General features: G+C 34.7%; 3 protein-coding genes across 7 annotated transcripts; 2 read left to right on the top strand and 1 right to left on the bottom strand.

The window, feature by feature from the left end:
• Positions 1–613: 613 nt before the first annotated feature.
• IDH-V (isocitrate dehydrogenase V) lies at positions 614–4674 on the top strand. Of its 2 annotated transcripts, XM_039027451.2 has the most exons (7): positions 614–915; positions 1323–1643; positions 1722–1883; positions 1977–2051; positions 2306–2415; positions 2491–2563; positions 4053–4674. In XM_039027451.2, exons 1-7 carry the CDS (start codon positions 730–732, stop codon positions 4242–4244), a joined length of 1119 nt encoding a protein of 372 aa, XP_038883379.1. In that variant the 5' UTR covers positions 614–729; the 3' UTR covers positions 4245–4674. The 2 variants fall into 2 exon arrangements, with proteins under 2 accessions (XP_038883379.1, XP_038883380.1); XM_039027452.2 differs by lacking the exon at positions 1977–2051 and having other exon boundaries at positions 678–915.
• A 528-nt stretch (positions 4675–5202) lies between these two features.
• Positions 5203–12822, top strand: LOC120074763 (uncharacterized). Of its 4 annotated transcripts, XM_090311600.1 has the most exons (5): positions 5203–7184; positions 9498–9793; positions 11460–11549; positions 12305–12404; positions 12465–12822. In XM_090311600.1, exon 1 carries the CDS (start codon positions 5624–5626, stop codon positions 7019–7021), a length of 1398 nt encoding a protein of 465 aa, XP_090167726.1. In that variant the 5' UTR covers positions 5203–5623; the 3' UTR covers positions 7022–7184; positions 9498–9793; positions 11460–11549; positions 12305–12404; positions 12465–12822. The 4 variants fall into 4 exon arrangements, with proteins under 4 accessions (XP_090167726.1, XP_038883927.1, XP_038883926.1 ...); XM_039027999.2 differs by having other exon boundaries at positions 12305–12822; XM_039027998.2 differs by having other exon boundaries at positions 9492–9793; positions 12305–12822.
• Positions 9486–11438, bottom strand: LOC120074764 (SAUR-like auxin-responsive protein family). The gene has a single exon (XM_090311601.1). The coding sequence runs from the start codon at positions 9858–9860 to the stop codon at positions 9486–9488; it is 375 nt and encodes a 124-aa protein (XP_090167727.1). The 5' UTR covers positions 9861–11438.
• Positions 12823–14262: the final 1440 nt, after the last annotated feature.

Raw genomic sequence — 14262 nt, 5'->3', positions numbered from 1 at the left:
AATCAAAAAAGGAAAAAAAATCACAATAAATGCATATTCTCTCTCCATAATAAATGCATTATATGTTGATTTATGTCAAACATTGAATTTATATACTGTGATATATTTCATATATTGGTTAGAATATTTTCAAATAATTATGAATCTGCAGAAAAAAAAACGTGAAACCAATGAAAATTGAAAAAAAAATCATTAAATATATCTTCTCTCTCCAATTAAATTAAATAAAGGAAAACATCTCAACAAATAAATTTATTTTTTTTCTTTCCATTTGAAAATATGAAAAAAAAAAATCATATCAAATGAATATTATCTCCCATAATAAATGCGTTTTTCTCTTTATCATTAAGAAAGTTTTGAAAATATGAAAATATATATAAAAATTGAGAATAAAAATAATAATAATAAAAAAAAGGTAAATTTGTCTAAAAATAATATTAAAAGCCTTTTTTGACCTAAAGATGGTTTTTTTATGTAAAATTCCCTAGAAATAACTTAAATTTGTATGATTACTTGAAAATGGGCTATGATTGAATTTGCCCAGTTTAAATTGGGCCATGATCCAGCCAAAAGCCCATCTAACGAGCCCACTAAGAAGCTCAAGAATCTTCAGTTTTTTTTTTTTTTTTTTTTTTTTTGAAATAAAACTAAATTTATTTGTTATTTATAAAAAAAAATTGGTTAATACATATTGTCTGTGATTTTTTCTTCAATTCTTCGTCGTCAATCATGGCTTCGCAGCTCCTGAAACGCGCCCTTGGAAGCCAGTCAGGTCAGATCTTCTCCCTTTCATCTATTCTTAGTTCTTCCTCTCCCCTCCCCGTTAGGGCTTTCTCTTCCGCCGCTACTCCGATCCGAGCCACTCTCTTCCCCGGCGATGGTATTGGTCCCGAAATTGCGGAGTCCGTCAAACAGGTATTGCTTTCTCTCCATGATCGCAATTCTGTTTTATTACGATAATTGTCTCCTTTTTTTTACCTTATGCGAATTTCCCTTGCAATAACTCGAGAAATTTGATCTGAATTTGTTACTTCAACGTTTAATCGTATGGTGTTTCGGGGTTCTCTTTTATGAGAATTTGTTTGTTTGCTAGTGATTCAAGAGTACTGCTGTTTTTTACTTTTCTTTCAAGTCTTAGTAGTGTGGCAATTGCACTTGAAAATAGCAACTCATATTTTATACGGAATAAGAGGAAAATTCATTGGGTCAGACATTTTACGGAGCATTAAGGGCAAGATATATATATACTTTTCTTTGTTTCTTGATTGACTAAGTGAAATTTTACGGTGTTGTGTGATGAATTTTATTCTTCACCTATACAGGTATTCAGAACTGCTGATGTGCCCATCGAATGGGAAGAACACTACGTTGGGGACCAGATAGATCCTCGAACTCAAAGTTTCCTCACATGGGAAAGCTTAGAATCAGTGAGACGTAATGGTGTGGGCTTGAAAGGACCCATGGCCACCCCAATTGGAAAGGGCCATCGTTCCTTGAACCTTACCTTGAGGAAGGAACTTAATTTATATGCTAATGTGAGGCCTTGCTACAGCATACCTGGTTATAAAACTCGATACGATAATGTAAATCTTATCACTATTCGTGAGAACACAGAAGGGGAGTACAGTGGACTTGAACATCAAGTAAGTATCTAGGAATTCTATTGAGGCAGTGGAAAACAATCTCAATGTGATTTATGTGTAGGATTTTCTCCGTGCTAGGTGGTGAGAGGTGTGGTTGAAAGCCTTAAGATCATTACCCGTCAAGCAAGTTTAAGAGTGGCGGAATATGCTTTTCACTATGCTAAAACTCACGGGAGGGAGAGAGTCTCTGCAATTCACAAAGCCAATATTATGCAGAAAACTGATGGTCTTTTTCTTAAGGTGTGACTAAATTTCATATTATTAACTGTTCTTTCATATGCACTTTTCACTGGGTGACCTCATCTGTAGTATTCTCTGTGTCTTCACTTTCAGTGTTGCCGTGAAGTTGCAGAGAAGTATCCTGAGATAAAATACGAGGAAGTTGTCATTGATAATTGTTGTATGATGGTATGGATTGCTTCCTTTCCTAGGACCATAGCACTCACAGGAAAATTAATTCTTAGAGTTGATGTGGAGGTCTGGGAGGGTCAATCTAGAACTCCTATTGTATTCTACGTGTTCTTATAATCAGTTGATTTGATGATGAAATTTGGGATCATAAAAAGAGTTTTTGTAGAATAGAATTTCAGTGAAATCTGACTTTTGTTATGCAAGTGTAAGTAAGATGGAACTGGTCTTCATTGTGTATCGACTTTCTGCAGCTTGTGAAGAATCCAGCACTCTTTGATGTATTGGTTATGCCGAATCTTTATGGTGACATTATTAGTGATCTCTGTGCTGGGCTGATTGGAGGATTAGGGTTAACACCAAGGTATTTGTGCCTCACTTTCATTTTTATTGGCAAGTTTAAAGATAATCTAACGTCAAAAAACATTATATCATGCAGCTGTAATATTGGTGAGGGAGGTATTGCTCTTGCTGAGGCTGTGCATGGTTCGGCACCAGATATTGCTGGAAAGGTTAGGCTTCATAAATTTAAGATCAATGCCTTGCATGACCCCACTTTCTTATATTTATTTGTTTGATCACATATCTCTGATGTAGAGTCTCCATTGTTTTGTATGCTAGCTACTTGTATTTCTTGGTGGGTTTTTTGTGAGCTTTGCTGTGTTTTCTTCACCAAGCAACTCATATTTGGTCCTAAACTATCTCTAGGTATTAATTTGCATCATATCATAGGGGTTAGCACTTAGCAGTGTCAATTTAGTTCTTGCACTAATTATTTGTTTCAAATTCCTTTTTCGATCAATAATCTTGACAAGTGTCAACATGTTGTTATCAACCTTCAAGACCTATATTACGTGACTAATAGAGAGAGTTTTTTGACCTGGAATTGCTTGATGTTCATAGGCAAAAAAAATCATGAGAATATTATTTGTTTATGCAACTAAATGTTCGAGACAGATGGATGTGCTCAAATATGAAAGAAATTTTGGCTATATTAGATTATAATTTTTGATGTTTTGAATATGTTCATCATAAGTTTTATATTTTCAAATATGGAAAACATTTAATCATCTTTAAGTTAGTATTATTGGTAGTAAATGATATTAAAATGAATTATATTATTTTAATTACAATTAGAAGTTAAAAGATAAAGCAAAAGTGTGTGGACTTGATATTAAAAAGAAGTGCAGAAAAATTAAGTGCATAGGAGTAGCAAGAAAAAATGTACTTCCAGAGTATTTATCATTTTGTAATGCAAAAAGGTTTGTGGGAAAACCTCTTCTTAGGGGGAAAATTGCTAAAATCTCTCCAACCTTTTTTCTAAGAAAAATTGAAACAAAAAGTGACCTTTTTTCTTTGAAACGGAGACAAACTTTTCACTGATGTAATGAAAAGAGACTATTGCTCAAATTACAAAGAGACGTGAAGATTATAAAACTCAAAGAGAACAGGGGTCGGTAAGTGCACCGGACTATCTCAACTAGGTTGACACGGTTATGTTTTTGGATACCAACTTATACCCTGGATAGGTTGGCCCCTATGTATCAGAATCAGGAATAAATTTTTCTTCATAGGAAAATGGAGAACAAAGGTCTGAGGAACACATGTAGTGTTCTGGTAAAGAACAAAATTACAAGAAGACACATTGAACAAAGTAGATACGAGGTAGTTGTTCATAGGAACTTCCTTTTTTTTTTTTTTTTTTTTTTTGTTGTTTTTTCCGGCAGTCGTGCAACCCAAAACTCCATACCGAAACCAACATGGTACATTCTTTTCTACCTTTTAAATTTTTTAATGAATCCAGTTAACAAGAATTCAAATAGGAGTTCACATTCACATTTTTGCCAAAGCACAACCAATATAAAAGTAATTGATGAGGTTGAATATATGTTTTGCAAGCACGCAAGGAAGACAGTTGGTTCCTTGCACCAATCAATAAATGCACTTCTTTATTGGAAAGTATTTTTCATGTAACTGAAAGCTGTGGTTAAACGTGCACAGAACTTGGCAAATCCAACTGCATTGCTCTTGAGTGCTGTCACGATGCTTCGGCATTTAAAGCTCTACGAAAAAGCAGATCGAATCCAAAATGCGGTTCTCAACACCATTATAGAAGGGAAGTATCGAACAGCTGACCTCGGCGGTTCATCATCAACCACTGAGTTCACCAATGCAATCTGTGACCATCTTTGAGGAATGGCTTACATTGTTTACATTGCAATCTTGTTTCTTGAGGAGCCTTTCAGGAGGCTTCCTTCATATCTTTTCATAGTTTCTCTGAAGAGTAATAAGTTCAGATCATATTGATGACTCTGAAGTAGCAGCTTATCCCAAGGGTGCTACTATTTTTAACCATTGATCCTTTGCTGGCCATACCAAAGGAAAACTGAAATGGCCATGTTCATGTAATCAGCCATACAATGTCAGATGATTGAGATCTGTTGAAATTTATTTCTACGAAAACATGGTTTTTTTTTCCTTTTTCTTTTTTCTTCCCATTTTTTGGTCTATGTTAATCTTCGTCACTATAGTTTTGTAAAAGACGAAAAAGAACAATCTCATTATCTTTGAAGCTGTGCCACAATTGTCTGGCGTGCAAATTAATTTATGATATGTTTTGATATGCTGTTGTAATTGAGTTATTTGTTTTTGTTTCATTTTCTTGCTTTGTCATTTCAGAAAAAACATTAATTTTATCCTTTACTAATTCACTATTGGTTGAGGAATTTATTAATTCTTTACACTATTGGTCGAGGAATTTTCAACTTCACCACTAAGAACTACATTGATGCACAGTTTATATAACGATTGTAGTTTTGTTCTCATTATTTGAATTCATATTAGCGCTCGTTAGACATATGTTAAATAGATTGGAGGACTTATGAAATTGAAAATTTAGAGATTTATTTGATAAAAAATTGAAAGATAAAAAAACAACCATTGAAATATTTTTAAGTTGAGGGACTTGTTGAAAATTTTGATCTATTTCAATCTAGTTTCTGTCAATTTAGTCAGTTTGTACTTTTTTCCCCCCATATATCAGTTATAACTCAATCTTATACTCTAATATAGCTTAATCGGATACAGTAGCTCATCACCACAAAAAAAAAAAAAAAAAAAAAAAAAAAAGGTGCTAATATGGTCATGGCAAAGATAATTTGTTAAATTTCAATGAAGAAAATGAAACTTTAAAACCATATAAACCAAGTTAAATCGAACTATAGACATCAAATTGAAATCAATGTCACACCATAAGTACTGAATTAAAACTATATTAACCAAAAAACTATGTCTGAACTATAAATCAAGTTTGTAATTTACCCTTCTTGAAGGAGTTCGATTGATTTTTTACCAAACAAATCCCAACAACCAAAAGGAATTAGGACTTGGATACCCAAGAGCGCGTCCTTGACAACCGCTGAGATAGCGCGTGGATAAATAGAACGAACCGTTGGCTTGACCGGTCGTGAAGAACTCGAAATGTTCACGAATGAAAGGCTGTGTATGTCCTCCGCCCCAATGCGCCACCGCAAGTCTCGCCAGAACACACACCAAAAACTCCGATATCCGCCATGTCCGATCACCTTCACCGGCTCCGTTCAACGACCCATTTCTTCAAACAAGCTTCATCCTCCTTCATCTCCAACTTCTTCACGTTCCTCCTCCTCTCTCTTCTCCTTCTCTCCTTCCGTTTACTCGTCGAAAATGTCACCCACCGTGTCACCTCCTTCATCGACCACGACCCCTCTCTGAACGCTCTCCTCTCTCGCCTCGATCCTCCTAGCCAAAACCACCGCATTGGATCTCCCGACTCCTCCTCCGTGTCCACTCGCCGGTTCCGTCGCCGCTACCCCTTTCTCCACCTAACACGCATCGGAACGCTGGACGACGACGTATTCTCCGGCGATGGAGATGACGATCGCAGGCTCTTTGGGGCCGGCAATGGTTTTTCCCCTAATCGCAGTTTTGTGATGTTCACGCATTTTGACTCAATGTTAGGGTTTTCAGATTCCGTGGTTGATAACGGGATTAGCGTTTCGGAGGTTGTTCGCCCTGGAATTGCATTCAGAGTTCGGATTGCGTCTTTGGATATTGATGAAGATGGTGCTAATAATCAGGATGAGGAGAATGTAAATCTTGAGAGGGAAAATATCAACGGTCAACATGATATGAACAGAGTAGTTGATTTACAGTTTGTCAAAGGATTGGCGCTTGATAATTCTGAAACGGCTGCCCTGTTGTTTATGGTGAGTTTCTTGTCTGCGGTGTATGGATGGGTTATTCTTAGCTTTACTCTTACATATTCATTGGTTTTAGGGATGGTATTTATTTCAGTTGTTAATGACCTAACCGGGAGGTTTAGCTCAGTGATTGGTATAATTTGTGATGGAACCATGCTGGGGCTCAAGCGGCTTACTGGGTTTATTATCATGAAATGGGCAGTGAGGGATGCATTAACTCAGCTTCTTGGGCTATGGTATTTTGGTGAAATTGAAAACAAATACTCATTTTTCAAGCTATTTGTGAGGTTAAAATTGATGCCATTTTCAATTATGTCTCCATGGATTCAAGGTTTTGAGAAGGAGATATCTGGATTCATATCAACATGGTTTTTGATGGATTCACTTCTAGCCTTCCTATTTTCTGTGGATGCTTGGGCAGTTCTTGCAGATTCAAGGCGAAATGGAAGAGAAATAGTGAAGGAAGGTTGTTATTTGTTATCAATCATGTTGAACCAGGCTGTCCAAATAAGTTGTTTGCAAGCTATTTTTTGTGGCCCGCTAGTGAGGGCGGTTATAGGTCAAACTTTGGGAAAATATTTTGCCATGGTTTTCCAGTCGGTTGTGGAGGTTTATTTTATGGCTACTTGGTTGGTGTTCTACCTTTCAGCTAGATGTAGAGATGCCCACTTACAGGGAAGGAGATTTGGTCAGAGAGAACTAGAGGGCTTAACTGATGGACTTAGGTAGTATTAGGTTACTCTACTGAGTTTCAACTACAGGCTCCAATTGTATCTATATGAGCTTTAAAAAAAATTGACATCAATCTGTAACCCTTGCTGATGATCCTCTGATTGAGATCACTTCTCTTCTCTGTAGTCTCCAGAAATGTGTTGTGTCTACGTTAGACAAGGTAAGATATACTATTGTGTATTTGCAAAGAAACCCTTTCTTTTGTTTGTAGATCGCATTCATGGTTTGTAAAAGGTGTTGTGTTGCAATCTATAAAGAAAAGATACAGAGATGATTTTGGTTTCTCTCGCCAAAAGTTTTTTGCATTCTCTTTATGCAAGAGACTATCTGTTGTACTCCTAAATTTTATGATGGTAGATTGAAACGGCTATAATTGTAGTTGACTTATTAATTATCTGAAAATACTACAATCTCAGTTTGTAAGCTGTATTGAACATGTGTTTATTTCCCACTAACGTTTGGGAAAGATGTATGAAGCCTTAAAATTGCAGTGGTTTTAGCTTGACAGAAAGCATGGGTTTTTCCTAGGTCCGAGCTAAATTTTCTTTAGTGAAATTTAAGGTTCATAGTCAAGTCGTTCAAGAACATGAATCTTTTATTTTCTTTGTTCCATAACTCTTGTATACTTATGCAATGTCCAACAACTTGGCTGTTCCTTTATTTGAGAGAATCTACTAGGGTGTCAATCACTGTTGCAGATTTTGTGTGTGGAAATGGTTATCTGGCATCAAAGTGATTGCAATTTATCTGACTCTTAGAAGCCTTGGTGTGAAGCTGAAGTTTAGTTGTGGTTCGAGATATGCAGAAATGTGCTAAATCTATGGGTCTAACAATAAGTGGACCTTTGTCAAAGGGAGAGTCGAAAAATTTGCCTGGAGTTGAAATGTTGCAAACCGTTATGGCCCTTTCAAATCACATTTGTCATTTATTCTTGAAGATCAGCAAATAGATTATTTCTGGGGCTGTTTTCCTTTACTTTACCTGAAACATTTGAAACAAATTAAGGCCGGTTATCCTGTCACTTCTTTCAAATAGAGTCCTTACCTAGCTCACTGATTTATGCATTAACGAGCAGAAGTGGTGAGAGTTCGTTGTCTCCTATAAATGACTTGACACTTTATGATGATTTCCTTGGAATTTTTACATTTCATCCATTTATGGGAAGCGTTTTTCTTTCTCATAAGACTAAGACAACAAAACATTTACCATGTATTCCTATTTTCATCTTATGAGAAATCCAACCCAAAGTTTCCATAAGTTTGTTTTGAATTCAAGTTGGCCATTTGTGTTTCTTAGATCTGATTTGGCACCTTTAGGGTAACGCAATTACTTGGCCAAATTTGGGTAGGTCCATTCAAATCTATCAAAATTGGTGCCTGAATCAACTTTGCATCAGAAGCTCGTGAAAGATCATGAGGCCTTTGGAAGAAGAGGCTGCAGTGAGCCCCTATAAAACCGTGAGGCTTAATCTTCCTAAGAAACAGACCTTGGAACTTTATCTGCATGTATCAGTTCAATTGAATCTGGATTTCTCTTGCAAAGAAATTAATAATCTTTACAGCTACTTGTTTTGGGCGGTTTACCTGATTACTAGCCATATTTATGATCTAGAAGGCCCTAATTTCTGTTTAATTCAATTCAATTTGTCGTAAGAAAATCAGTAGTCAAGATAGTAAATTTGAGATTTTAGATTGAGTTGTATGGACTTAAAATGGATATGCATATATATATTATTAGATGATGTCTGGTGGGACAAGCTTGTGACTTTAAGTAGCTTGGTATATGAATAAAAATATGATGTAGACAAATTTTGTTTGGTGTGGGAAGCAGTAAGAACTGTCATTTTGAACTTGCATATGCATAATTGAGTTCATAGCTCTGAGAGCTTGTCAAGTGCAAATATAGATAGATCCATAGATCTAATAGTCCAGACTGGGAGGGAGAGTGAATGGTGTTCCCCATTTTCTTTTTATGATCAAAGATGATAGTTGGAGCTCATAAGAATTAGATATATGGAGATTATGCAGATAACTTGCAAGCCCTGTAAAACCGCATTTGCGGGATTATAATTATTATTATTACTACTTGCAGAAAATGTTACTGATGAGGCTGATTAAGTGAAAGACTGAAAGGTGTGAGAGAAGGATTCAAAATAGGCTGGAATAGTTCCATTTGATTGCCGGGTTGCACAAATCGGGGGAGATTTTTTTGAGTGACTTGTTGAATATGTTGAAGCATATGCAATATTGTGGTAACTGATTTGTTGTTGCTGTGGAGAACTTTCAGTAACTTGCTGCTAAAAGAACTATTTTCTTATAAAGTGGCATTAGGTCCCCAAGTGGTAACACTAACTTTTAATCAAGTTACATTAGTATACAACAAATCGTCGCTAAATACATATCAGCATTCTCAAAGAGGATTTAGATCTTCAGAATGAATCAAATTTGACAGCAACCTATCTTCAAAGATGCAGAGGGATTTGTCGGTTATCTGGTGAGCTAGCGCGGCGAACAACACTTAGGAAAAGGTTCTCATCACAAGGAATGCAGAGTTTTGAGTTTGCAGTGAAATCAAACTCATCTTGTGCTTGATCCAGCAATGCCTTGAACAGAGGGTGGTTGAGAAGGCTAATTTTGATTACAAACCTTCTGTTATTCTCACCCACATAGACAACCAAGTGACCCTTCGGGACGTCTCGTGGAATGAAGCAATCCTCATGCAAGGGAGACCACAAAACCCATTGGCAGCAGTGCTCGCAGGCTGTGCAAGGTACAACTTTGCTTCCTATCTTCCTCCATTTATTTGCACATGCTCTTATAAACCTCCCCTTCTTCATATTTTCAGTATATGTAGCTTTAGCTAGTGAATTTGAGAGAAAGGGAGATAGAGAGAGAGGTATGGTATTAAAGAGAAACTGAAAGGTATATATAAGAGTGGATGGAGAAGACTATTAAATGGTTGACATGATAGATATAGCTAAGAAGTGGGCTTCGTTTCTGTATGCCATTTTCTCTTTGACAGTGCATAATATATATTATAGTAGATGCACCTTTGCCGTGCTGTACCAATTTACTTTATTATATTATTGCATCTCTAAATGATACGAATTGTACGAACATTCATGGCATAGTTTTGAGATGAAAGATTTTATTTATATATTCAAATATGGAAAAAAAAATATTATTCTTTCCAAATGGGGAAGAGAGAGAGATGGATCTGCCATATGAATTCTCTTTCTTCTTTTGGCAAAGTATGGAGTAATGGTTGACTGATTTCTCCTCTCCCCCCCTCCAAAGTTCTTGAAGTTAAATATGTAATGGACCCACATGATTGGAGTGGACAAGAGATAAGATTTGGAAGAAGGGATGGAGATAACTTTCTTGGGCTTAGTGGCGATCCCACTTATTTCTATGACGTTTAAGTTCTAAGCTTGGATATTGTAGAATATCACTTTGTTCACACTCATAGAGGTGATTTCTTCTTTCCTGAGCTAGAATGTCATAATGTTCTCTGTATACTTTATATCAATAAACTTTGTGCATCATTGCTCGTGGAAGATGAATTCTCAGTTATATAATAGACAACTTTTTGGATAACTCTTTGATCAGTGTTATTGATGTTTTTTCTTTCCCTTTCCCTTCAGTTACTGCCGTTATTTAGGCTCTACCTCAAAATTACCTGCTTCAAAAGACATCTAGATTTTTCTCAAGATTTGTCACTGACTGCTAGAGTTTTATTTTATATGATCACTATGAATTATTGAAGCTCATCTTCATTTGGTAGTTGGCTTGATTTTAGGTCCCAAAAATCAGTTATGTTTCTCCTGGTAAAAACAAGGGAATTGTGGATTGATGTTTACTCCAAGTCGTCTTGAGTTGTTGGGAGCAGTTCCTACAAATGATATTGACTGCTCAGTAATAACTGCAACTAAGTTTTTGAAAAAAGATATAACATTATATCCTTCAAATCTAAAAAATTAGTGGGATCTGTTATTCTACAATAGTAACAAACTACTCAATAATAGAAAATCACAGTGAAATATACATATGCTTAGAAATGAACCCCGTAAGAAAGTAGGAAGCTCCTATACCACCATATTAGCAAATAGCCAAGTTTCATTCTTTTGCAGAATCATTTCAACAGAGTTAAATTGACTCTATTGATGTGTCAGAATCAGCATAAAGTAAAGTTTGTGTATATCTTATGAAGAAATACATCATCACTTGTCTTATTCATCATAACTCTTGTCATATTTAAATTGTTGCTCTTATCTTTTTTACATAGTTGGATTGATTTGAGCGCATCATGAGATGTTTAGTACTTCATCAGAATCTTTATATCTTTTTATTATGAAGAATATGATTTGGAGTACTATAGCCGTACAAATGTGTTTATTTGAAACAGTACCTTATGGGATTCTTATCTTATTATGCAGAGAAAGCAGCTGCATTGCCATCCATTTTTCTTTCATCTGCTGCAGATGGTTTTGGGATAAGCTTCTCTGCAGCATCACATCTGGGTGCAGGTGATGGGCCACTCTCACTCAAACATAACTTTTATTTCAGTTTTCAAACATTTTTCTTCTTCAACTTCAATAAATTTTACATATATTTTTGTTTGTTTTGGTATTGAAGTCTAGATTTGGTTCCTCTCAGTCATCAGTTCCTCGTATCTGGACCCTTTTTTAAAATTTTCTTCTCAAGTCTGTTTGTATGTAAAGAATGAAAGCTGAAAATATTCTCCTTCCGAGGAAAATGTAGTCCCATTTCATAATAATTTTGTACTTTGACTCAGTTCTTCTACTCTTAATTTATTAGGTGGATAAGACCTATGTTACAGAGTTATAACTTCGATCATAAGGATCCATCTAGTAGTGTAGCTTCATAATAATTATGTAGAGCTTCAAAAGCATAATTTCCTTTGGATTGAACCGAAAACCGAAAACCGACAACCGTTGCGGTTGTTTGTTATTTTATTCAAAGAATCTTTATTCTCATTCCATACAATTCCCCTTTATGTGCATAATGAAATTAAAAAAAAGATTGAAATACTCTCATTAATGAATCAATGGAATGAACGATTCTAAAAAAACGAATGGAAAATTAACTCTAGCCAGCATTATTTTAAAATATCTTTTCTTCACATCAAGTTTGTTGTTGCTAGATAAAAAAATGGTAACTCTAATAATTTCTTTGTCCTCAGTGCCTCTACTTTTATAAGTTTTGATTCTAATAAGTAAAATGGACAATTTTTAACAATGTTTTCGTGTTTTTTTTTTAGTACAACAATCATGAGGACAGGAGATCGAACTTTCGAACTCAAGGAATGGAGTACATGTCAATTACCGTTGAAGCAAAGTTTTTGTGTTGTTGACTTGCAGGTGCAGTGCTTCTCTTCTTCCTTTGCTAATATTTTTTGGTTTAATCTTCTTTTATTTTAGAAACGTGAAGCTTGAGTATCTAATTTGGAGCAATCAATATATGGAGAAACTCTAGCAACAAAAAGGAGACAAAGAAAGAGGCAAGTCAAAAAAGTTGAAACATCTTGGGGAATAATGGGCTTTCTTTTTTCCTCTCCTTTTGGTAAAATGTGTTGAATTGGACATACATATGAATTTTGGCCATTATGATGATAAAGTGTGGTGAAAAGATAGGATGGGCATGGGCCAATAATTTCATCATGATTCCAATCTAATCCCATTTACAAGATTCTGCTTAAAAACCTCTCTACTGTACAATGCCTTATGATTGTTTGACATTATTTTTACTTTACAGAATATTCAAACCCACTTCTTTTTACATCTTTTTATACATCATTCATGGCAATGCTGTTGATAATAAAGTGATCATTCAACTCTTTCAAAACAAGAAAGCCAATCTAATATTATTTGTGTTAGAACTTCAAGTTCTTAAACTCTTCATTTTTTTTTTTTTAACGTTGTCATTCACATTCATGATTTTTTTTTTTTTAATTCACCGTATGAAAATGGAGATTTAAATCTTTAACCTTTTAGCAGATAATATGTCATAACCAATTGAGTTATATTTAGATCGGCATTAATTTATATACTTCAACTTTTGACACATCAATAAATTATCATGTTATTTAATGGATCTCATATTATTCTTATATCTTATCAATATAGTTAACAATAAATAGAGGTAGGTACCAGATATTTTCATAGTATCATAGTCCTAGAAAATTTTTCTACATCAACTAGTACATTTCCTTTTTTTTTTGTTAAAATTATTTTGGTTCAGTACTTTTAAGACTTTTTATTGTATTTTTAAATGTTAAATTTTAATTTTCTTACTTTTTTCCTGGTCTAAATTTTGAAAATATATTTGCATTGCTTTACCAAATTTGAAAAAACTAACTTCAAACCGACAATAAAGACCAACCGTAAGGTTTATTGAAAATATGAAAATTAAATTTGAACCTTTCAGAGTACATACAGAGACTAACATGAATTCTTCTCCTTTTTTTTTTTAAAGAAAATGGAAAACCGAGCAGAAAAATCTGTATAAAGAGCAGAATTTTCCCGCATGAAGAAATTTCTAAGCTAGATTATCGAGAAACTACATCTTCGAACATGGATAACTAAGAATGAAATTCAGAACCTTTGTTTTTTTTTTCTTTTTTTCTTTCCTCTCTCAATTTTGGTTTGAAAAATGATGGGATAGGGGGTTGGTTTGCTATTGTTCATATTTAATGAGTGTGAGCAAAGGACAGCTCATTGATTCATCTCCCAAGGACGATAATGAAGTACTTGTGGTTTCTCTTCATTTGTTTTGGTCTTTCTTCAAAATAACACTTTCCCTTTCACTCTTTTTCAAATGCTCTTCATGCAAATCTCTATGAACTCTCAACACACATCATTGTCACCCACACAAATTCAGAAAATTACTTAATGCATCCCGACTTACATTCATCCAAATATTCATAACAAGTTGCCACGTGACATTCTTTTTCTTAAAACAAATATGCATGGAGATGGATAAAACAAGATTAAATACTCTATTTCTTTTAAGAAAAAAAAAACTTGAGTGTTGTTTAGATTGCACTGAAAAATTTTCTAGTATTAAGAGTACCATACTATTCATTTGTCTTCATAAATATTTATGGATTCACATTAATGGAAGTAGGTCTCACTCTACTTTTAAAAATATATTGACGTGACACAATAAATAGAGGTTGTATGGAAAATTTTCTTGAGTTGTACTTAACTTTTTGCATTA

The sequence above is a fragment of the Benincasa hispida genome, chromosome 3 (genome assembly GCF_027475165.1).
Source record: "Benincasa hispida cultivar pf3 chromosome 3, pf3_genome.v1.1, whole genome shotgun sequence".
NCBI lineage: Eukaryota > Viridiplantae > Streptophyta > Magnoliopsida > Cucurbitales > Cucurbitaceae > Benincasa > Benincasa hispida.
Note: the sequence above shows the minus strand (reverse complement) of the source record. Positions and strands in the feature narration are given on the sequence as shown.

What these genes read in the sequence shown, in the direction of transcription:
- IDH-V (XM_039027451.2), top strand. Translation starts at nt 730, where the DNA reads ATGGCTTCGCAGCTCCTGAAACGCGCCCTTGGAAGCCAGTCAGGTCAG. An exon ending in ACAGTGGACTTGAACATCAA is followed by an intron (nt 1,644 to 1,721) that starts GTAAGTATCTAG and finishes TCTCCGTGCTAG; the next exon opens with GTGGTGAGAGGTGTGGTTGA. An exon ending in TTGATAATTGTTGTATGATG is followed by an intron (nt 2,052 to 2,305) that starts GTATGGATTGCT and finishes GACTTTCTGCAG; the next exon opens with CTTGTGAAGAATCCAGCACT.
- LOC120074763 (XM_090311600.1), top strand. Translation starts at nt 5,624, where the DNA reads ATGTCCGATCACCTTCACCGGCTCCGTTCAACGACCCATTTCTTCAAA.
- LOC120074764 (XM_090311601.1), bottom strand. Translation starts at nt 9,860, where the DNA reads ATGAAGAAGGGGAGGTTTATAAGAGCATGTGCAAATAAATGGAGGAAG.